The sequence below is a fragment of the Sabethes cyaneus genome, chromosome 3, assembly GCF_943734655.1.
Source record: "Sabethes cyaneus chromosome 3, idSabCyanKW18_F2, whole genome shotgun sequence".
Taxonomy (NCBI): domain Eukaryota; kingdom Metazoa; phylum Arthropoda; class Insecta; order Diptera; family Culicidae; genus Sabethes; species Sabethes cyaneus.
The window spans coordinates 111,722,104-111,747,292 of record NC_071355.1 but is presented as its reverse complement, the minus strand read 5'-3'; the positions used below and the strand labels follow the sequence as shown (position 1 = coordinate 111,747,292).

Sequence of the window (25,189 nt, the reverse complement as noted above, 5' to 3'; positions counted from 1 at the left end):
TTATACATTAAGTTAAAAAAGTTAACGCGAATACTAGACACAACACTTATGGTTCTTACAAAAAACATAAATACCTTATCCGCTAACCGGTTTCGGGTATGATGCTAACCATCATCAGAGCGGTAGTAGACTGGATACAAAGTAGTAGTTTGCTGTTTACTACAGTTTCAACTTCGTCAGTTGAAAGAGCGGTGAGGTGATGAGAGCGTCATCCTCATTCATCAGGGGACGGTCCTCCGTACAGATGTACATCGACTCCCACGCAGTCAAATGAGAAGACTTGGGGAAACGCAAAGCTGCTCAAAAACGTGAGAAAGTCTTCTCATTTGACTGCGTAAACTGCCATTCCGAGTAATTTGGAGGGCGACACTGCTGGATAATACGCTTTTAAAAGGCTGGATGTCGCCTTTGTTGTGTCTAGTATTCGCGTTAACTTTTTTAACTTAATGTATAAAAGTCTCTTCTTTAATAATGCCGTTTTTGATTTGATATAGTCGTATTGATTACTGGGTATGAAATGGGGAAGGCAAATGAGGAGCGTCCAATATAGATCTAGCTATCCCAAGCCCCTACCTAGCGCCTCCACGTGGCCATATCCGGAAATGCTCTATTGAGTAGCCAAGCTAGGAGGTGCGATACTGTGTGGTTCCCGGCTGCCTGATCGAGGTTTTGGGTAAACGGCGGGGCCACACGATCTTGATGATAGGTAAGCATAATATAAGTTAGTTTAATTATTTTTTTCGCTGTAGCTTATGAAGCATTTCCTGCTATATAGTGAAAACTTTAGCCAATACGAGTGTTAATACTGCACATGGATATTGAATACCAGAAGAAAAATTAAATTAATTATTAGAAGCACTTATGGAAACTAAAAGGACGCAACTCTATTCCATTCGAAGGACTGCTGGTGAGATTGTTCTATTTTTATCCATATATACCACATTTCATAAATAAACTAGAATCGGGAAGAGAGAGGGACCATCAGAGCACTTGTTTGAAGCGGTGGGCCTAGGGAGAGTGAAACAGTCAACTTTCTAGGGTTAATCTTGGTCCGATTAACAACACATCGTGGATAATGAGCGAGCTCTTCTCCCCACCTGCTGGAGTCATTCTGCATTAAGACGGTTTATTCAGCGATTGACTCAGGTGACTTAGCCCTTGGAAGGAGATTCTCTAAATCCCTGGTACGTGTAAGTGATGTTGCTTATCGACTAATTCCCTTTTGGCCCTTCATACAAGAGTTGGGAAGCATGACCAATCGTTGAATATGTTTCACTCTTGTTGACATGATAGGCTCATTGCTATGAACGGATGTTCTGCTAAGGCAGGTGGTAGTACCATATATTCATATTCATTCACAGTCGTATTGATTACTATTGCAATTCGTCTTAATATGGTGCATCTTCTATTTACTAGTTCACCATCTTTGGCTCGAGCAGCACGTTACGTTTACTAGTTACGCGGATTATTTTATTAAGTAATTGCGATATCGGCATGTGTTTGGATATATCTGATAGCTCGCCGTGGGAACGAATGATTGTTGTTATTTTTATAGATCACCTCATCGCATCACTTACCACAGTGAATCCAGATCTGATTATACCCTATCATACTAACACAATCGTCCTTCCTGTGACATTCGTGGCAGCTGCAGAGGTAAATTCGGCCTCATAACAGCGAATGTCGAACTAAAAATCCTTCCCTTCCCTAACAACCACAAGGACGTGACCGGCGCCGTTATTGATCTATTTAAAGCCGTTGCTGCTGAATTGTTGTACATTGAAGATGGCAAATTATCTCAAAATGCTATCTAGGTGGTTCTCTGTGCAACTGAGATGTGTGTGGTTGTTCATGTTCGTGCTCATGCTTAATGCATAAAAGGCTTTCCTTTAATTTGCATTTAATTTTGTTCAAATTGGTTGAAGAATCTTTGAGAAAACGGGGTTTCTTTTTTACTAGACTTTTATATATAACCTTTGAACTTAAATTTGTGTCAACTTCAAATTCAATAGCGATCTATAAGGCAATGAGACCTTTCATTTGATACCAAGATCATTGAAATCGGTCCAGCCATCTCTGAGAAAAGTAAGTGAGATTGCGGAACGTTACAGACAACACAACGTGATTCCTATGCTATGCTATGCTATAGCAGATGGGCAAATAGTTTTATCTTGCATTTGGATTTCTTCGGAACGAAAGAAATATATATGTATACTAGCTGACCCGACAAACTTCGTATTGCCACAAATTAAACTGTGTTGTACATAAATCCTGAATCTCGGATGACCTTATGGAGTACTTACCCTGCGGTTGGGAAAGTTCTTTCGGACTGAATAAAAGGCTAGACCGTCGGGTTTGGCTATCAGTTAAGAACTAAACTATATTTACATAATTACATTGTTATAGGATCAAGAGATGGTTTTAGATTGTGTGCGTGAGTATGAATATACAAATGTGTTGCGTTACGCCACACTACTTCCCCCTTAGTTTTACCTACAAAGGCCATAGATTACAGAGGCGCCAAGACTCTCAAAAACCGCTAAATTTTGAACGAAAGCGGAGAGTTACCTTTATTTATGATGGTAGTCTCCATTTTGTTTCAAAATTTAGCGGATTTTGAGTGTCTTGGCGCCTCTGTAATCTACAGTCTATAGTTTTACCAGTATCTTTGGGGGATGCTGACATGGCGTCCAGAGCGTGTTTGGTAAGGCGACATCCATTTAGTACGTCACGCAAATTTTGACCAAAATCTACCCCCCCCCCCCCCCCTTCCCCCTTGTCACATTTCGTCACACATTCGAGACCCCCCCTGAGAAAGTACGTCACGTCACGGCAAAACCCTCCCCCCCTCCCCATTCACAACAAAAAAATTAAATATTCATTCCAACCTTTTTATTTAAAGCTATCAAATGAATTTCAGCAAATAGAAAAAGGAAAATTTTCGAGCTTATAAGTCGGATTTTGAAAATCGCTGATGTGTCGTCGATTAATGTTTCGCGCATGTCCACGCCCTTTACATCCATCAACTCTAATTCGTCTGACCTAGTTGAAAGAATCAGGACTTCCTGCTGACGTCTTGCAGCAACACGCCTTGGAAGAACTTTTCTGACGGATTTTGTCACTTTGTGTATTCATTCAATCGTGCAATCATTCAACACTACCATAGATGCGAAATTTAATCCGCAAGTGGCATAAACTATCCTTCAGAGAGCTTTTGAGTGAGAGGCAGTATAAATTATACCGAAAAACCTTAAAAGCAGCCGTGGAACTTCGGTATGAGTTTTTGTTCATCGACTGAGTTCAGCACGAATATCAAGGGAAAACATTGCCATGGGTCTCTGGTAGCATCCCGTAATCCCGTTTGTGTGACTGCTATTTGCGGTCTTTTAGGCAGGACGGTACTCAAGCAGCTCTTCTGCGGTGTACTGAATATTCTGTAAAGCCTTAATGGAGAGTTCATACTAGGGGAAATGTGTATAATGTGTCCCCCCTAAGAATAAATGGGCTGGCAAAGGGTGAACATGTGCATTCCATAACCTCTGTTCATTAACTCCTATTCCTACCTCCACTCAAAATTCGTGCCTGGTGGCCTGATAATTGGATATCCAATGAGGAACTCCATCGTCGGTGTCATCAACGGCCGATAGCCACAGAAATTCGTGAGCGTAGGTGGAAGTGGATCGGACACACCTTGAGGAAAGGAGCGAACGAGGTTTGCAGAGCAGCACTCGACTGGAATCCACAAGGACAGCGTAGAAGAGGCAGACCCAGAGGCTCATGGAGACGGAGCTTAGCCAACGACATCCGGGCTGTAGACGAGAACCTGTCCTGGCGACAGGTAAAAGCCATGGCGGGTAACCGTCAGCAGTGGAGATCTCTAATTTCATCCCTTTGTTCTGCCGGACCGGCGGACATGGACACATAAGTAAGTAAGTAAGAATAGATGGATATATCTCCGTTATACGTCCCCAAATTAACGTTACAACTACGTGTATATGTTGGTATTTAAGCTGACAACCAATTGCAATTGTTTATTTCATTTAGTATTGTGGAATAAACATGCTAGGAATCTATACCTATAAAGAAGGATTTCTGTCTGTCTGTCCGTATGTTCCTTATAGAATCGAAAACTACTAAACCAATCGGCATGAAAATATGCATGTAGAGGTTTTTTGGGGCCAGGAAAGGTTTTAGTGATGGTTAGAAACCCCTCCCCCCATTAAGAGGGGGGGCTCCCATACAAATGAAACACAAATTTCTGCATAACTCGACAACTAATCAAGCAAATAGAACAAAATTTGGCATGTGGGTGTTTTCGGTGACAAGAATTTATTCTATGGTAAATTGAGAGCCCTCCCCTCTTTATAAGGGGAATTATAACTCCTCTCCTCTTTAAAAGGGGGGGCTTCTATACAAATTTCCTCATAACTCGAGAACTAATCAAGCAAATGGAACCAAATTTGGCATGTGAAGGTTTTCGAGGGCAAGAATATTTTCTATAGTAAATAAGGACCCCTCCCCACTTTAAGAGGGGGGGCTCCTGTACCAAAGAAACACAATTTTCCTCATAACTCGAGAAGTAATTAAGGAAATGGAACCAAATTTGGCATGTGGGTGTTTTTGGAGACAAAAATTTTTTCTATGATGAATTGGGACCCCTACCCACTTTAGGAGAGGGGGCTCCTATACAAATTAAATTCAAATTTCCTCATAACTCGAGAACTAATCAAGCAAATGGAACCAAATTTGACATGTAAGTGGTTTTGGACGCAAGATTTTTTTCTATGGTGAATTGCGACCCCTCTCTTCTTTAGAAAGCGAGTTATGGCCCATCTCTCCTTTAAGAGGGTGGGCTTCCATACAAATGAAATGCAAATTTCCTCTTATCTCGAGAACTAATCAATCAAATGGAACCAAATTTGGCATGTGGGAGTTTTAGATGGCAGAAATTTTTTCTATGGTGAATTACGACCCCTTCCCCTTTTAAGAGGGGAGCTCCCATACAAATGAAATTCAAATTTCCTTATAACTTGAGAACTAATCAAGCAAATGGAACCAAATTTGGCATGTGGGAGTTTTTGGAGTCTTGAATTTATTTTACGATAGTTAGAGACCTCTCACCCCTGTGGTAGGGGATATGGCCTCTCATACAAATAAAACATAAATTTTTGCGAAACTCAAAAACTAATCGAACTCGAGAAATTCGAGACTCTTCCATAAAACATTAGTCAATACAAGACCACAAAAACTATCTATAGTAACACTAGATCATTCAGGACGAGACGGTCGCGAGTGTTGCCGGTGACCCGCCGTCGGAAGCGCCGCCCACTGGGGGGCTTGCAAAACTCGAGATTGTGACAAAGATCATCCGAGATTCATGATTTATGTACAACACAGGTTAATTTGTGGCAATACGAAGTTTGTCGGGTCAGCTAGTTATTTAATAAAAGCACCTAAATGTTGTGTTTCTCGTCTGCGCGGGGTAAAATGCCCCACCTGCGGTATAATATGCCCATTGCGGTAATTTGAGTATTTCTACCAGTGACAGACCAACTCTATTTTGTAGAAAGTAAAACTATTTCCTTTGTTTTGCAAAATATCGTTATTTTATGTAAAATAAACCTAGTTTGGGCCTTCTGGTGCACTTTTTCTTTTCTGCATGCGGCACATTATACTGCAGCTGTGGCGTTTTGTACCGGGTAGTTGAATTCCCAGGTAACAATTTGGGTTTTATTCTACTCTTATGATGGTATTTAAGACCAAAATTGGTCTTGAAGACCACCATAAGAGTACAGTAAAACTCACATTGTTGCTTGGGTTACTTAGAATTTGGACGTTGGTAATAAATTATTGCCACCACGGTTGCTCTACAATACTAATTGAATTAAATAATGGCAATTGGCTTCAGATCTGTACTTATGTTTATAGCCACGTTTGCAAGGGGGCAAATTGCACCACCGCAAGTGGGGCATATTGGCCTGCTTTTACTTATTTGAAAAAATATTAAATGCTAAAGCAAATCAAGCGTTTCATACCGTTATTTTTGGCAGGGATGTCTTTTTGAAGTTCACTTTACGCAATCGAATCGCAACAACCGGTTATTTACAGATTTTGACAAGAAAATGGCTTATGGAAATGACGCCAAAAGTTACATCGGAAGCTGCTCAAAAACAAATTTATTTTTGTTTTGTTTTTACAGCATGTGACAACTGTCATACTTGCATAGTAGGCTAGTTCCATCAAATACTATGGTTTCTGGGTAGTTTTGCATGTTGATTTCGCTTGTTTAGCGAAAAACGAAGGGGGGCACGTTATACACAATTCCCCTACATAGAATAAATGAGTCCTGTTCACACATATATGTTAAAAAAAGTTTTCATTCAAAAAATTTAACTATTTGTTTTAAAATCCATCAGTACGTTGATTTTATAGAAGCCTTCAATAGTTGTATCTTAAAATGAAGGCTAAACATAATTTCCCGAATAAATTTTCCATTTGATTTTGTTTCATGTGACGTCACATAACTTCATACCCCCCCCCCCCTCCCGCCTTCGTCATAAATCGTCACGATTAGGTCAACCTCTCCTCCCCCCTATAAGCGTGACGTACTTTATGGATGCCCCCTAAGTAGTGGCTTTGCTGGTAGTGGATTATTAGCCTTGGCTAGGTGGATCGTCTGCTTGTGTAAAGGCAGCTTTCAAGCGATCGATGGATACCGCAGTGTGCTTACTATTTACGTCCACGATGTACACTTTTTCCTTGCGACGGATCATACGGTACGGGTCGTCGTAGGGCTGAGAGAGAGGTGGCTTGATCGCTCCTCTCCTTACAAACACATGGCTGCATGAAAATAAGTGCTTTTGAACGAAGACAGCGTCCTTCGAGTGGTTATTCGTGGGTGCAGGTCTTAGTTTCGACAAGGTAGCTTTCAGGTCGGTGACGAATTCTGGTGTTGAATTTTTGCCCTCGCTACAGTTGAAAAACTCACCGGGTAACCGAAGTGATGTACTATAAGTGAGCTCAGCGGGTGATGCTTCTAACTCTTCCTTTAATGACGATCGTATCCCAAGTAGCACGATCGGCAGAACTTCGGTCCACCGAGAATTTTGATGACACATGATGGATGATTTCAGCTGACGGTGTATTCGCTCGATCTGACCATTTGCTTGTGGGTGATAAGGGGTTGTGCGCCAGTGTGTGATTCCTAGCAACCTTGTCAATGTGTGGAAGAGTTCCGATTCGAACTACCTGCCACAATCGGTAGTTACATTCGTAGGTACACCGAAGCGCGCGATCCAGTCGTTGATGACCGTACAAGCTACAGTGAGTGCTGTCATGTTCGGCTAGGGAAATACCTCTGGCCATCGGGTGAATTTATCGGGATCCGACTTCTGAAGTTTAGCCATCGTAATCGATGATTTCGGTGTTGATACGACTGAGCATATCGGCGACTTTATTATCGTTGCCAGATACGTGCCTGATGTCGGTAGTATACTCACTAACTGCTGGCGCTGCTGGAAGGCGGTACCCAAGCAGCACCATTTGTTGTATGAAGAGTTACGCAACTATAATTGAAACATTCAAGTATGGTAAAAGTTCGCATCAGTTACCTTTATCGAACTGTTATGTTATTGAAAAAGCGCAAGAGGTGGAGCCTATATGCAACCAATTGTTACACAGATGTTTTATGAAACATCAATGCGCATTATCTATCCATTCGCGACTACGATACTAAAAGAGATTTTAAGCCTGTTCGCACTCCCACGAAATCCTATGCCGCGTTGTCAAAACTTGCGTGAAAACAAAAATACTTCCTTCTCTTTTTTTCTCGCACAAAAACCAATGCGCGTTATCTACATACAAGTAAGTATTCGCGACTACGCTACTAAAAGAGATTTTAATCCTGTTCGCACTCACACGAAATCCTATGTCGCGTTATCAAAGCTTGCGACTACGATACTAAAAGAGATTTTAAGTCTGTTCACACTCTCACGAAATCCTATATCATATGTCGCGTTGTCAAAACTTGCGTGAAAATAAAAACAAAAATACTTGCTTCTCTTTTTTCCTCGGACAAAAACCAAACAATTATAAGCAACTTTGTAATCGCGAATTATGTTTAGCAGGAAGCAAATTTCCTCTCTGGTCTCCAAGACGAAAATTATTTACATTAATATCCTTAATGCGAAACAAAACTTTAGTTTTTTGGGCCTATTATGAGCTAATCTTCATGCCATTCAAAATTTATCGTGCAAAATATAATTTTGCTTTGTATTATTTGATGCGCCTCGTGAAAGTTATTAATTTGTTAATTTTCAAGTTTAAAGAATTAAACCAGCCAGATTAAGAATTCGTTTACGATGGAAAAAAGCGGTGTAAAATCGAACTAGATACTGTAATCAAATAATATTTTAGTAAATACCATGGATTCCTGATAAATGTTCGTGTAATTATTGTTAAAATAAAAACATTTCTTCGTTGAAAAATATTTTTTCATAAAAATATGGCGGAATATGATGTTACATTAATTGTATTTGTTTGGTTACATTTTATTTAAAAATATGCCGTAATCAACATGATGCAACATCATGTGACATTATTGTTTAGCAATGACATTATAATAACACGATGTTACGATGAAGTTTCATGTTACTAGATATAGACTAATATATTTGTGACAGCCAGTATAAGTATTGGATAACCTGAATCTAACGTATTAATAACATGAAGTTGCTTATTTGTTGCGTGTTTCAATACTGTAACCGGTGAAGTTTTTTGCAATTTAAACAAGACTAAATAGCAACATGGAAGATGTTGCAAGTGCTGCTTGGGTAGAGAGGCTTGTGGTCAGTATACACACAGAATTCTTGGGCTTGTAGCGTATCCCGAAAGTGTTTGACGGCTTCGTATATGACGATCAGCTCCCGATCGTAGGTGCTTGCTTTTTGTTGGCTCTCACTTAGCTTGCGAGAGAGAAAGGCGAGAGGCTGAGAGCCACTCTGTGTTGATGTAAAACGGCTCCGATTGCTGTGTTCAAAGCATCCACGTCTAAGGCAAGTTTAGCATCTGGAGAAGGGTGAGCGAGAAGGGTAGCGTTTGCTAAGTCTGCCTTACATCGCTCGAATGCTTCGTTCGAAATTTTGTCCCTACGAGTACCGTCGTATCGTTGCGAGTGTTACCTTCGATCATTCATTGCAGGATATGCTGGCTCTCTGCGGCTCCCGGTATGAAACGGGGATAGAAACTTACAGTACCAAGAAACCGTTCCAGTTGTTTGGCTATTGTTGGCTTTAGAAATTCCAGGATGGCTTGGACTTTGCTTGGTTTAGGTTTAATTCCTTCAGGTGTGATTTGGTGTCCGAGTAAATCTACGGTAGATTGACCAATTTGGCATTTCAACGCGATGATGACGAGGCCGTTTTGCCTCAATCGATCAGACTGCGCGAAGATGAAGTTTGTGTCGGTTAACGCTGTCCGACGCTATGCACAGGTCGTCGATGTATGGGTACACGAAGTCAAGATCAGCCAAAATTGCATGTACGTGTCTTTGCAATGTCTGTCCGGCATTACGTAGCCCAAAAGTCATGTATTTGAACTCAAAAAGACCAAACGGAGTTGGTATGGCAATTTTCAGTATATCTTCTGGGGCTACTGGTATTTGATGGTATGCTCGCTGTAAGTCGATGCTATTTGCTTACCGTGCAGGATGCTGGAAAAATCTTGTATATGCGGCACGGGGTACCGGTATGGAACAGTGATGGCATTCAGACCACGGTAGTCACGACATGGGCGCCACTTACTATTCGATTTTTTGAAGGGGTGAAGCGGGCTCGCCCAACAGCTTTTTGAGGGTTGACAAATGCCTTGCTCCATTAGGAACTGGAACTCAGCTTTCGCTTCATTAAGCTTGTCCACATGTAGTCGACGAGGGCGGCAAAGCACTGGTCAGTTGTGATGATTTGGTGCACGGTACTGGCATTGGTTGGCTTGTGTTTCATATTTAAGACGGTAATGTCTTGATACTCGGCGAGGATTTCAGCAAATGGTGAATTTATGTTGAATGTCGTGATGGATGGCTCCGATGTTGCCATGATGTTGTTGACTTCTAGGCGGGTAGTATTATCGATCAGCTTGTTCTCCGAAGACGCACAAGCAGACCGTGACCGTGAAGTGTTTGAGAAAATCGGCCCCGATGATCGGTGACTTTACGTCCGCAATTCTAAATACCCGAACGATACGAACGATCTTCGTAGACCAAGATCAATCGTAAGGCGCTTGGTACCGTATGTTTGTATTCGGGTACCATTCGCGACGAACAGTTGATGTGACGACGTCGATGAGAGGCGCTCTCTTGCCGAGGCTGGTATGACGGAGACGTCTGCGCCGGAGTCGATAAGGTATCGATTAGTTGTCTTCAGATCAGGGATGGAAAAAAATCGCTTCTAGCGATCAAGATTCAGATTCATTGACATCACTACTTGTAAGCGACAAACACTTTGGCGCGATCCATACAGATTATGACAAACCTCATGTCAGATCATGTTCATTGCATGATTGCGTTGAGAAATATAACACATACAGTCGATTGGTTGTGTGCATCGTATATGAATCGCAATACAAACAACATGTGTGACCTTTTTTTCGCAGCTAGGTAAAATGTAACACTGTTTAGAGAACAAAATCTTGTGATCAACGCTAAAGATTCACTGTTTGTCATGATCTATACGGATCGTGATCTGTGCGTGTAGCGATAACTCACAGATTTTATCGAAATCACTGATCTTCCATACCTGCTTCAGATCGTGTATATGGATTCGTTGAACGTTTGCGGGTAGGTTCAGGCTTCTGCTGGTTTTCCGGTGAAGTGAGGGTTCGCTATTTGTTGCGGGGTGTTGGTAGTTGCTGCTGTGGTGGTTTAGTTTTGTCTCTTTCGAGCGTACACCTCGACATTTCCGTCGAAAAAAATACACTTAACGTCCTGGTTGTCTCCTTTTACTTTCTCACACTTTTGTGCTTGTGCACCGTAGCGATAGTGGAACCAACAGATCCAGCGACGGGGTGTCTTGATGCGTGCTGGAGTTCCATCTCGGCGACTTAATGAGCGAGTACGAGGGCGGTTATGGTGTCGGTTTCGTCCATGAAAGCTTCCAGATAGAGCTTCATCCAAACGGCGTGATAGAGCTTCAATGCGTTGCTCGAGAGATGAAATGGAAAACGTTTCGTTGCACTGTACAGTACAGGGTTGGAAGTGAGCAATTACGGCGTTTTTGAAGGTATCATATCTACCATTTGTATTCGCTTCATTGCACTTTGATATCACTATATGCACGAATTTGGCACGTGAACCGAGGGCGACGATCACTGCGTTAAACTTGAACTTATTATTTTTGATCCCGTTGACATTGACTGTCGCTTCGAGGCAGATTATTTATTTTCGCAACGATCGTCGGTTCTATAACGACACTTTCTTCTTTAACCGTTTCACTGCTGACTTCACCGGTTGCCATTGTGTTTCGCACAAGGTTCGAGATGAGATTCGTGATCACGATTTTTGAGAATTTCGCGTTAGCGATATGGTTTTCTGACGAATTTAACGTGTTTCTAATGCTTCTCGCGTGCGGGGTCACCAGTTATGGAGTACTTTCCCTGCGGTTGGGAAAGTTCTTTCGGACTGAATAAAAGGCTAGACCGTCGGGTTTGGCTATCAGTTAAGAACTAAACTATTACATTGTTATAGGATCAAGAGATGGTTTTAGATTGTGTGCGTGTGTATGAATACTGTGGACCCCCGTTCGTTTGACCATTTTTAATCTGAACACTTTTTAATTTGAACCCCGTTGGTTTGCACGACGTGCAAATTAAAAATGGTTCAAACGTCATTCTTAACATGACATCATTTGTTTATGCAGACAATGCACATGAACACGATTTATTTGTACTGACCTAGCGTGTTTAATCGGTTTCACATTTCGTTTTCCTAACGCTTAAGGTAGAAATCCGATCGGAAAATGCAATATTCGCACTTGCAACTGCCAACTGAAACAAACCACCAAAACAATAACAAAGAGCAGGGAGGCCAGTTCACACAGGTTTCAGCATATTTCGGGTTACCAGTTCAAACGAACTGGGGGTTCACTGTATACAAATATGCTGCGCTACGCCACAACACAACCTTTATCACCTTTATTTATCAGTTTCGAGTTTTGCAAGTTGCTGAGGAGTTCATGGGTGTTTAAATATACAAATTTTCCTCACAGTAAAACAGAAAACAACTCCCTCTATTGCTTAGCCTGATAAAATAAAGCGAATAGCATTTAAATATTCGGCATCATTACAAACCATTCCGACGGCAGGTCGCCGGCAACACTCGCGACCTGTGTCCGTCTCGCCCTGAATCATCTAATGTTACTATTGATAGTTTCTGGTGGTCTTATTATTCACTAATGTTTTATGAAAGTCTAAAATTTCTCGAGTTCGAATAGTTTCTGAGTTTCGGTTTTTTTTTTTGTATGAGAGCCCTTATCCCCCTACCACAGAGGTGAGGGTGGGTCTCAAACAATCATAAAAAAAATACTGCCTCCAAAACCCCCCACATGCCAAATTTGGTTCCATTTGCTTGATTAGTTCTCGAGTTATGAAGAAGTTTGTATTTCATTTGTATGGAAGCCTCCTCTCTCAAAGGGGAGAGGAGTCATAATTCCTCTCCTAAAGAGGGAAGGGGTTTCAATTCACCATAGAAAAAAAATTTGCCTCCAAAAACACCCACATGCCAAATATGGTTCCATTTGATTGATTAGTTCTCGAGTTATTAGGAAATGTGTATTTCATTTGTATAGGAGGCCCCCCCTTAAGTGGGGAGGGGTCCTAACTCACCATAGAAAAAAATCTTGTCTCCAAAAACAGCCAAATGTAAAATTTGGTTCCATTTGCTTGATTAGTTTTCCAGTTATGAAGAAGTTTGTATTTCATTTGTATGGAAGCCCCCCCTCTTAAAGGGGAGAGGAGTCATAATTCCCCTTCTAAAGAGGGTAGGGCTCTTTAGTCACCATAGAAAAAATAGTTCGCCATCTTGGATCAATCATCCAATTTCGAATAAATCAAATATCAAAAATCTAAAAACAGACAGTTATCAGCCATGCTTGTGGCAATCCGTAGCCTGAAAGACGTAACAATTTGGCTTGCTGTCCAATATTTTTTATATACGTACTTTTCAAGGGTACTGATAAAAGTCAATACAAGTATCGATAATAGAGAAAAGTTTCACTACTGTAAACGGTTACGTTTCAAATCTCCACACAAACATTTCGCTAAAACAATCTTAACTAAAAGTTAATAACTTGTCTTCATTCATTCATGTGCTTTTAGGTATATGTTTTGCAAATTTTAAATGTTCTCTTCTACCTTGACTTCTACCGATTGCTAGAACTTTATTTATACTAATTCACAGCTTAATCTTCGCACAACCCAACGTGAAAAAGAAGGCAGCACAAAATTCATTCCCAGCATAGCAGCAGCGAAATTAATCTTCATGCACGTGACCATCTTCAATCGCCCACTTGTATAGATTATGGAAAGTGATAGAGGCAAATATGACGATGACCTCGTCTCAATTTCTTCATCGCATAGATAGTCTGCGACGGGGAGCCTGTGGATCATTCATCGGTAGTACAGCAGCCCGTGCAAGTTCATTAAGCTCTAAAAATGCACTACTACCATCGCTTCAATTACCGAGGACGTATGCGGTGATCTTCTACTTAACGGTATTATTAGTATAGGCAATTTCGTTGAATCTACCAAGCATCTTATTAGCCACCAAATCTTTCCACCATTCAACTCTAGATATGCAGCCATTAAATGGTTTTACAAGCAGTGGACGGTGCTTGTCCGGAAGTATTGCCACAGCTCCGGCTCCTTCAATACACACCCTCATGGAAACAGCGGCTACTGAAAAGGAAAGCAGCAAGCGGGAAACTAATTCATCCCGATAAGGCCAAAATCCTGAAACTCTTTTTCTCGACCAAAAAGAGAACCTCGTCAAAATTGTGCCCTGTGCCAAATACCATCGCGTTACCACGAAGGTCAACTGGTCCGGAGCTCAACGTCTATGGCGAGGCTATATGCAAACCGAATTTATCACCATGGTAAGTTTTTTTAGCATTGCTTCGAACTATCATTTCTGATGTTATTATTTTGCAGAACTAACGACACTCAACGGAAGCGGAACGGAACCCATCATCATCGAACAACGTCGGTCCAATCTACAATATGCAGCGTCTCCAACTCTAAAGCTCAAGCAACTCTATGGCCAAGCACCCTTTCGGCAGCGTTCATCCGGTGGAGCGGAAATAAGTCCCATCATGTTGAAGGATGAAGTGTCCAGCAGCATCTCGACCACTTTGTCCATGTGCCAGCGAATTGAATAAATAAATTGGAATCCAAATAAATTTTTAAAGCCATTTAATGCACTGCAATTTTTTACTTAAAACGGCGGAAAAATACCTTTTTTTGAGTTTATTTAACAAAACTTTATTTTGCTCAATACCCATTTTTGATCATCTTCAATGGAACTTTGCATGCGCAAAAAATACCCATTCTTAAGAACTGTCAATGCAGCTTATTATGTGCAAAAAATGCCTATTTTTAAGTGCGCAAAAAATACCCATTTTTGGGAACCATTGATGCATCTTATTATGAGTAAAAAGTACCTTTTTTTAAGAACAGCTCACATTACACAGTGAGGAATCGCTGGCCAGCAGCCAAAAAATATTTCAATACATGCTAGAGGTCTAGTGGTAGCTCGGATTTCAACGGCGTCTAAGAAAAAGTTCTTCAAAAAATAGTGCTGAATAAAGCCCATTGAGTATGCAGTAATTTTATCATAGTATGCCACAATTTTAATTTTCATTAAAAAAGCGCCAAATTTTCACGCTTAAAAGTTTTGAAGCCAAGGTTCGCCACTATTGACACTACCGGTAAAAGTTAGCGTAAAATATGAGGTTTCAAATAAATATAGTCTCATTTAGCGCAGAGTAGCGCAGAGCACAGATGTTACGCTTATAAGGCTACTATATCAGAATTCAACAATATGGACAAAATGCAAACACTCAAAGTAAACGTAGGATATCTTAATTATGGGAAATCTCCTTTACATTGTTGGATAAGCTGCTTCGAATGTATGGTCCATATTGCATATTGACTAGATTTTAGAGGTTGGAGGAAATCTGGAGGATACAGTGATAGTAATGACGGAAATACAGCTAGAAGATCTTATGCCAATTCTGGTATTAGTTCTGAAATCATGGGTATAGATATGAAATTAATTAAAAGGTTGAGAAATTTGCTTATAGCAACTTCTTGAACACATTATTTCAGAAAAATTCGAAACTTATTGTTTGTATACCAAAAACCTTTATGACAGGGTATAGTCCTCATATAATACGTCCACTGTAATGCAAAGAATTTGAATTCGCGGTCATAAATGAATCTATACAACTATATTGCTGATAGGACGAATGACAGAAGCACAAAAACAATTTTTTTTGTTTAATTATAGTCACTTTAACAACTCGGGTCATTCGTGACTTTTGCGGGGTTGGGAATTGAACCACGGTCCTCGTTTTGAGAGGCGTGAATGCTAGCCACTACACCGGTATTGACCCTCACGAAAATAAGGTTATTGCCTTATGCTAAAAATAGTGATAGAAATACAAGACAATATTTTACATGCAAAAATGAGTGTGAAAATACAAATCGTGATAGAATTATTCGTCTTCTTATTTCTCCGGATAAAGCTTTTAGCTTCTTCGAAACGGAAAAATGTCATTTGAAAAATATTTCTGAGAACGCTATATTACTATTGAAGACGAAACGTGAAACGAGTGATTCTCCAGAAGAAGAAGAAGAAAAAGAAGATGGAGATAAAGAAGATTAAAAAAATTAATAAGTGGAAAAGTTTTGATTTTTGATTAATATTAACTTATATGGATTTCGTGTTAATTAATAAAGCTCATACTTGCTTTGTATTGTTTTATATGTTTTATGTTTTATCCTATAAAAATTCGTCTGCAATAGTTTTCCAAATGACCCTCATTCCTTATACGTCATTATACTTAAAAAATAGTTGAAAATTCTCCTTAACACAAAAAATATATGTTCTAATGCAAAATAAACCTGAAATTCGGGCTCTGCACCCCAAAATTACTTAAGAACCACATTTTATCCTTGATTTAAAGAGATTTTTTTTGCTTGGCCAGCATTTGTATGGAGGCGCCCCACTGTGAGTCGGTGGGTATTCACCATAGTACCAAAAACATTCCATCAAGAAGACTGGCATCTCTTCCTCGCGCCCATACAAAAGACGAGCTACAGAAGCAACAGCGCACCCCTCCCGACAAAAGCTGAAACTGTGTGTACTTGTATTAGTGGGAAAAGAAGTGTGCGAGAATGGCAATGCATTGCATACGTGTTTGTGTACATCCATATTCTAATATACACACACTAGTATGTGAAAGTTCAACTTTAACTCGGTGGATAGCATTGCTGTTACTGTCGCTCGACTTTTGGCAGAGTTGCCAGTCTTCTTGATGGGATGTTTTTGATAGTACCTAGTTTTGGGGGGAGAAACATCCCAAGTAACAATTTCAGTCTGATCAAACGCTTTTATAGCTGATTTTATTCAACCTGTGGCTGATCTATGGTTTTGGTTTAGAAATGAAAACCTTTTTTCAGCTCTTAAACATCTAAATCTGGTGATTTTATCAAGCTTCAGGTTAATTAGCTGCTTTCGAAGCTGCAATGAAGCTTAATAGAAACTTTTTTGCACTTTTAAATAGCCAATTTGCACAATGCTGTCAATTCTATTTTTAGAACGAGAAATAGTTTTGCAATCTACTTTTCCAGTCGCTTAATCAACGCTTCATCAACCTTTATGCAGCCAAAAAAAATTTATTTTTAAATTTAAAAAAATGGAACGCGTCATTTTTATTTCGCCGTGAACGCGATATTTTTAGTTTCGAATAACTTTAATTCGTACAAGTAAGCTAGCTAAATTAAAAATGCATGTCTTTTTTCCGGGAATTGAACCCGCCACCTTTTGATCCATAAGCACTCACCTTATGATCCGCCCCATTTGCATCTGCAGAACAGACAGTGAGAATATCTTTACACCTGAAGCCTAGCCCGTCTAGCGTGTAGCAGTCGATAATGTCGATAACTGACAAACTTTTGCTGTCAGCCGAATTGCGAAATTCTTTGATCTGACAGTATGTGTGCTGTGAGCCGAATGAAAACTTGGGCTGTGAACCATTTCGCGAAATTTTTAACTTTTTGGTTAAAATTTGACAGTTCGATGGTTTTCCGAAAATAACCCTGCTCGGGAGCATGGTTAGTTTTAACCGAGGGGATGCGCTGTGCTATCCCTCGCTATGTATTTGACAGAGGATAACATCGCGCTTCCAAAACTGTCAACGCTTCCAAAAGTGTCAAATTTCAATGGCAGTAACATAGCGAGAAAAAAAAGAAAAAAGCAAAACATCGATTTTCATTGTTCGATGTTGTACTTGCTGCTCTCGTTAATGGCGCATTCCCTTGGTTTTAACCAAGTTCTGAGAGCCAAGGAGATATGCACAGGTGAGGAAGAGAGCTTCGACAAGTTTCGCTGATTTTTCGATAGATTTGTTTTACATTGGTATGGATGCTTATCGCATTACAAATTTGTTCAAACAACCCGGATTGAAATGAGATGAATTTTATCTATCAAAAAAAGCAAATGAACATCAAAAATTCCTCAGATTTTAACTCGGACAGAAAAAACAATATTTTCATCCTCACCTTATATGCTCTCATTGAGCAAAAAAAAACTATCAATCCGTCAAATATGAAATGGTTCACATTCTGAACTGATTTTAACCACTCAAGGGACCGTGCAATAATTACGTAAGGCCTTTTTCCTCATTTTTGAACCCCCCCTCCCCCCTATATAAGATTTTGTAAGATTTTGGCCAATCCCCCCTCCCCCCGTACAAATTCTTAGTAAGATTTTTTGAAACATCAAAATTCAAGTTTTATTTAAAAAGATAGACATTGAAAGAATATTGAAACAGTCAGCAAAGTTCAAACAAGTTCATAAAAACCAAAGTTCAAACAAATTCATAAAAAAACAACAAATAAAACAAATAATATCAATTATCTATTGTAAATCCCTTAATGACCCCGTCACGAACAGAACGTATTTCAGCATTGAGGTTGTCTATAAATGTTGGTGTATGCTCAGAAACTCACTAGCGTTCACTTAATTCGCATTGATCCAATCTAAATCGTCTGAAAACGTGTCCTCGTCAAGTAGTATACAAAGAACTTCTTTGCCTCTTCTAGATGACACGCGTCATGGTCTTATGTTGGAATTGGCACTGCGTTGCGTCTAATGTACAGATCTGTAATGACCGCAGTTTCCTTTGAAGCAAAATACTGACCCCACTCTGGCCACAAGATATTTGGGCAGGCAAGATATTTGAGAACAGAAGAACAATATATCCTAAGAAACATTTTTGTTGTATAGTAGCTTATCAAGCACTTGTTCCATTGGTACAGCTATACATTAATTGTGTGAGCTACTTTTAAACAAAAATATTTCTCGTAATATCATAAGGGATTGCGGCTGCCTTGCGGGATTGAGATAGGAAATTGCAACGAAATATGTTGGAATGATCCCGGGCAATCTGTAGAAACGAATTTGGTGAATTTCACATCGTTCTGCATTAATAGTATGAGCGCCAAAGCGCAAGTGGATACAGTTTATACTGATTTGAAGGCCGCTTTTGATACCGTTAATCATACTATTCTTTTAAGCAAGTTGGAGAAACTTGGGTGTACCACAAGATTGTGCAGATGGTTGGAAACTTACCTTACGGATAGGCAACTCTTCGTACAACTTGGCAACTGCCGGCCTGCCGCGTTTACAAATGGTGTGCCACAGGGTAGCAATTTGGGACCATTGCTATTCTGTATCTACATAAATGATGCAGCGTTACTACTCAATGAAGATGGAAGGCTTTTCTTCGCTGATGATCTGAAAATCTATCTTGAAGTCAGAAGAATCGAGGACTGCAGAATGTTGCAGAAGCTTCTGGACTTGTTAAGTGACTGGTGCGTAAGGAATCAATTGTTACTGAGTGTGGAGAAATGTTGCGTCATCACTTTCCATCGCACTAGAAGCGCAATAAAGTTCGATTACGAAATTTCCGGATCAAAATTGAATAGGGTAGAACAGGCGAAGGACCTTGGAGTATTGTTACAGTCGAGATAAAATTAGGCAAATAGTGCACAAACACGTTAGTCATAGTTTAGAGTACATAGTCAGTCACGTTAACACTGACGCATCGATAAGATAGTCATTAAGCAAATTGCTTGAAAAAACATCTCGTACTCGACATTATCTTGCCATACAAACGTCAAAGCTGTCACTCCGTTCTACAAATACCAAGAAGAGAAGCAGTTTCCGGAAGGCGAGCCAGCAGAATTGCTGAAGTAGCGTGTGGTGTCGCAAGTCCGCAGCGAAAGCTGCTAATTTTCCCCGTGAAACCGCGTGTCGAAGTCACCAAGTGAACTTGGTTTTTCGTTCCTCAGCCATCATCAAAAGGAATACGTGTGGCGCAGACGAATTCTCCTTCATTTCGGAGAAAGCAGACCGAAAAAACCTCCAACGCGTGAGTAACAAAAGTCATGATCGACAAATTGGAGTGATAACCCTCTAACCTCCAAATTTTATCACCAGTGAGATTCGTAAACCGACCTGAGAGGAGATTGCGAATGACAAATTCTCCTTCACGTTTGTGCATCGATAACGGGAGCGGAAAATCGAAATAGCGTGAGTAGCAATGCCTGACGGTATGATCATCTTTTAACCTCCGATCGATTTGCAGCAGCGAGATACATACTAAGATCAACCGTGCGGACGCTACGTCACACGTGGCAGAGGAAGATTACATACCGATTCGCTAACCTGTGAGTAAAAATACCCGATTGATGAACGGTACGATTATGTTTAAGTTCCAAATGATTTACAGCAGAGAAACACGAAGATAAAGCGTGCAAACTCGTGGACACTGCACGTAGCAAGCGCGGGATTTCATTCAAGTACGGTGCCGAGAAAACGACCAAGAGAAACCTTCCAACGAGAAGTATGTCATCATTGCTACCTCTGAAATATAAGTTGCTAACAGCTGGAACATGATTCCAGGGTTTTTTTTTGCCATACTTGTTTACCTACGTGTAGCGCATCGGATACTCGCAACCGTGTAGGTGCGACAACGACGACGGTTGGCTCGAGTGATCGCACTCGGCAGCATCAGACAGTTACAACTCAGCCGATACACACCAAGGCTGGCCTCGGACGTTCGAGACGAGCATCGAGATATAGGAAGAAGGACGTCGTCCCTATTCGGGCGTCTGTAATCGTCGACGCAAAGCCAAGACGCTTCATAATCGACGTGCGAACTCGTACAGGGCAATACTGTGAGACGCTCGGAGTGATTGTTCTCTGCTAGCCAGCGAGCCCGAGGAGAAAGACCGGATTGAATGCTGTTTCGGTGCGAGTCGCATCGAGTATTCGGCGTCGGATAAATAAAGCCGAGTTCGACAGTTTGTGAGGCGAATGGCAAGAGTGACAGCAGCGAACGGGAAAATGGTGGGCCCATCGTCGTGAGTACTCTAGAAAATAAGACATGTAAAAGTAAAGCGATATGAGATAGGTAGGGAGAGATAGGAAACCAAGAATGCATCCTATGCAATAAAAAATCATAATGTTTAATTATGTGGGCGTTTATTTAGATTCAGTTCATATATGTTGATGACTTGCAGGACAACTTGCAACAGTATTACTTGACGAGAAACTCATCATGAAGTCCCACATTTCTGCCATCGTTGACAAGTCCAATCGTAGTCTTGGGTTCATATTTAAGATTACTGGTGAATTCAATGACCCGATCTGCTTCAAAGCTCTCTATTGCTCTATTGTACGGTCAATGCTGGAATTTTCGAGCATCGTTTGGAACCCGCACGAGTTTGTCTGGTCCGCCAGACTGGAAAACGTACAGCGAAAATTTGTTCGACATGCACTTCGTCACCTTCCGTGGAGGGATCAGCAAAACTTAACACCGTACGAAGACCGCTGTCGTCTGTTGGGTTTAAGCACGCTAAGTCGACGTAGAGAGGTTTCGCAAAGGTTGTTTGGCTGCAAGCTTTTAACTGGCGAATATGATGCACCGGATATCCTATCGCAAATCGGACTCTACGCACCTTCAAGAGTCTTACGACCCAAAATGATTCTACAGGAAGACTTCTATTCAACGCAATATGCTGCCAACTCTCCCATCGCTTCCATGATCAGAAAATTCAACTGCTTTGCTGACCTTTTTATTTTTGACGAACCATCACGCATTTACCGCTAACGAATTCGTGCACTTGACAATGTAAATACTAACAATTAAGTAACTTTTAAGAATTCATTTAGACCCAAATTGTCCTATGAATTATACGAATAAATTATAAATTATAAATAATAGCATAAACCGATGACATCAGAGACTCTGGAGCAAGTAGGCCAACTGCTGTTTCCTTGAGTGGACAAGGCTAAAATACTCAGCAGGTTGCTATGCATTTCCTTGCAGCATGAAAGATTTCGACACTTCACAACTTACCTCATCAATTTAAAAATTTTTGTAACAAATAACATAAGTTGCTATTAAAAATATGACTTTTTCATAATTTTTTCGTGTGTGAAAATCTTACGTAAGAAATGGTTAAGCCCCCCTCCCTCCCAAATAAGATTTTGTAAGATTTCGCGGAACCCCCCCTCCCCCCATAATGCCTTACGTAATTAGTGCACGGCCCCCAAGGAGAAATAACAGCGGGGTGCTATCCGTATCTTAACGAACGGTGTTTGACAGTCCACTTAACGAAGGGCGCTATTTCAAAAAATGCAAGAAATAGCGCCCGTCTGACAGGTAGATTTGCTGCCAACCTTTGTCGAGATGTGCTGAGATGTTGGCAACAAAAACATGGCACCCATCGCAAGCCCCTGAGAAATAACCATCGAACTGTCAAATTTTAACCAAAAAGTTAAAAATTTCGCGAAATGGTTCACAGCCTTGGTAGAAGTTTGTAAAGCCACTTTAACACCCTTAAGCAGACTGAAAGTAATTTGAATGCTGTGAGCATAATGAAAGCTTCCACTCTACATTTTAACACCTTTAAGCAGCCGTAAAACGATTTGATGTTTATGGCTGTTTAGAAGCAGATTGTTTAGCAAAAAACATCCGCTATTAAGCTTTTTTATCAGCTTTTGGAAGAGAACTGGTTTGAAAAACTTAAAGTAGCTTACACATCGCTTATTTAAACACCATTTGAGCGCTTACTTTATGCAGCCTTGATCGCCTTAAACCAACCCGTAAAGAGCCATTGCTCTTGCAATTCAGCTACCGTTGTTACTTGGGATGAAGTGCGAAATGGGTCAAATTTTACCTATAAAAAAGTAACCGATTCTTAGCGTGTAAGTAAGAAATTTTGATTTTGCTACCACTAGAAAAGCGCCATCTCTTGAAAAGCAACGGTTCGTATGGTGTCCTGTTAACCTGTTCGAGAGAAACTTATGCGCTGACGGTGGTGGTCTTTAGAACTAGCCGAACGGTGAGAAAGTTGACAGTTTGCTTGAAGAATCGGAAAAAAGTTCACTTTTTTAATTTTATTAATGTAGTGAAACAATGTACAAGCGAAATTATTTTTGCAAAATGTAAGAAAATTGAGTACTTTATTTTTGGTATATACTTTGTCAGTGGTTTGTTTGCTGTATATACGAGAAAATAAACGATAGGTTATATTTCACGGTAAATTTTAAAAATCCACATGCTCAAGTGATGAAAAGCTTGTTTTTTTGTGAACTTAATACAAACCAGGCTATTGCAAGCAAGATACTGGATAACCAAAGAGAACATTCATATTTTAATGCATTGCCGGAGCAACGTGGTTCGCCAGGACTGACAGTTGTTCGAATCTCTAGAACTTTGACTTGAACCGTTACAAAACAAGCATAAAGATTTTGCAAAGTAGAAAACGTTCCAATAATATGCAAAAACCGATTTAGGATCACTGCTGTGTTCGATTAGTCGAAGTCGCCACACCAACTTTCACAGTATTCCTCAAATTTATGCTCTTTCAATTCACTATTTTAAGTGTTTTTAAAACACCTTGCAAAACAGCAAATTTCTTACAAAACCTGACAAAAATTTAGAAAGTTTTCTATCGAAAACTAGTCAAAAATTAAATTTACTGAAATTTTTTTATGAAATATACCACATTTGACGTTTGTTTTCATTTTTATCACCATCGCAGCAGGTAGCGCCACGGCGGCAGTTTTTACTCAAAAAGGTCAATTTGTTGATTAGTTCTCGAGATAAAAGAGTCAATTTGTTTGGAAGAACCCCCCCCCCCCCACCCCACCCCTCTTAAAGGGGAGGGGTCTCAGTTCACCGTAGAAAAAAATCTTGCCTCCAAAAACCCCCACATGCCAAATTTGGATTAGTTTTCTAGTTATGCAGAAATTTGTGTTTCAGTTGTATTTGAGCCCCCCCTCTTAATAGGGGGAGCGATCTCTAACTATCATAAAAACCTTTCTTGCCCCCAAAAATCCCTACATGAAATTTTTACGCCGATCGGTTTAGTACTTTTCGATTTTATAAAGAAACCTATCGACAGACAGACAGAAATGCATATTTTTAGGTATAGATTTACCGGTGCACGTTAGATCATATAAACCCTATATTCTCTAATGTACTCGCGCCTCGAGTACACTACTAGTGTGAAATGCAAATAAATAACAACAATCTGATGAACTAATTTTTATATAAAACTTACCTTCGCACTTAACACCCTGAGATGTGAAACCCCATAAGAAATTAGCGCAAAATTCACACCAATTTAGTCCTTTAAACGTATGCGTTTTAAATACATGATTTTTTTCGTAAATTTCAGGTAAAACGTCTTCATTGTTTGCTTCGTTTATATGCGTTTTTAGCGCGATTCTGCTTGCGTAGCTATCAGGAACATCTGCTGCTGGCATATCGTCATTCAATATCGACAATTTCGATGACTTTTGCATTTCACTAGATAATGCACGAAGTTTACGACGGTTTAAGGTCATATATGGACTTTGTTCGTAACAATTTTTCGTTTGACATAATAGTTGCTGAATTATAGGCCCTGCATGCAAACGCATATAAAAATCAACCAGTCCATCAGCTACTAAATCATGAATACTGTCAAATTTTTTAAAATTTTCCTTTAAAAAATATCCTTTGTCCGGTGTGTAGTATATTTTAAAATGCTTTGTTTTTTGTTCGAATCGTAAACTTAACGTCCAGTAATCTCCGGCCCCGGGACTTTTCCTTATTAAATATGATCCATCAGGTTCACTAGAAAGCTTAGCATCGCAATCTTTGTGATCAATTGTTCCATGATATTCATAACCATAAAATTCTGGACGTGGTTCATTTAGATTTCTACAGGGAATAGCTTTGGGTATGGGCGCTTCAAGTTGTATTTTGTATACTAAAAATATACCAAAACTGTATATGTATTATACAAAAAAATCAAACAAAATGCTTACGTTCAGGTTTCCACACTTTTTGGTTTGAAAGTGAATATTCTGCCATTCCGGCAATATGTCATTAAATATTGAGTATTAGTGTTACAAAATTTGTATTATATATAACAAATATATACTAGAGTGGCTTTAAGTTTAATCAACTTATGAGTTTGACTTCATTTTCCTTCTTGCCCTTCTTTTTCACTTCATTTTCCTTGAGAGAAATCGTGTGCAAAATTCGACTGTGATAATCATGTAAATCGGTCTATTGCTAATTGCAAGAAAAATTGTCCAATTCATAAGTGCGAAATCGCTCTTAAAAGTGCTATTTTAGCTTAAATCGTTTCGGTCTCTTCGGCGCACTTATTACTTGGAATGTAACGAAGAAGTGCAGCGGAGATACCGAAACGATTTAAAGTAAAATAGCACTTTTATGAGCGATATCGCGCTTTGGATGGTACAATTTTCCTTGCAATCAGCAATAGTCTAAATAGGGGCAAATGTCGCAATAATATTTAAATAATTTTGCATTGTTTTTGTTTTTCCTTCACT

At 40.0% G+C, this 25,189-nt stretch overlaps 1 protein-coding gene across 2 annotated transcripts in view; it reads right to left on the bottom strand.

Annotated features, from left to right (window-relative positions):
• Positions 1–24,948, bottom strand: part of LOC128740009 (N-chimaerin) — a 73,038-nt gene extending 48,090 nt beyond the window's left edge. For both annotated transcript variants that reach the window (XM_053835519.1, XM_053835520.1), the window contains exons 1-2: positions 24,659–24,948; positions 23,908–24,600 (exon numbers count right to left, since the gene is read on the bottom strand). In XM_053835519.1, coding sequence (XP_053691494.1) covers positions 23,908–24,600; positions 24,659–24,704 — 739 coding nt within the window. In that variant the 5' untranslated portion in view covers positions 24,705–24,948. The remainder of the gene's footprint in view (positions 1–23,907; positions 24,601–24,658) is intronic.
• Positions 24,949–25,189: the final 241 nt, after the last annotated feature.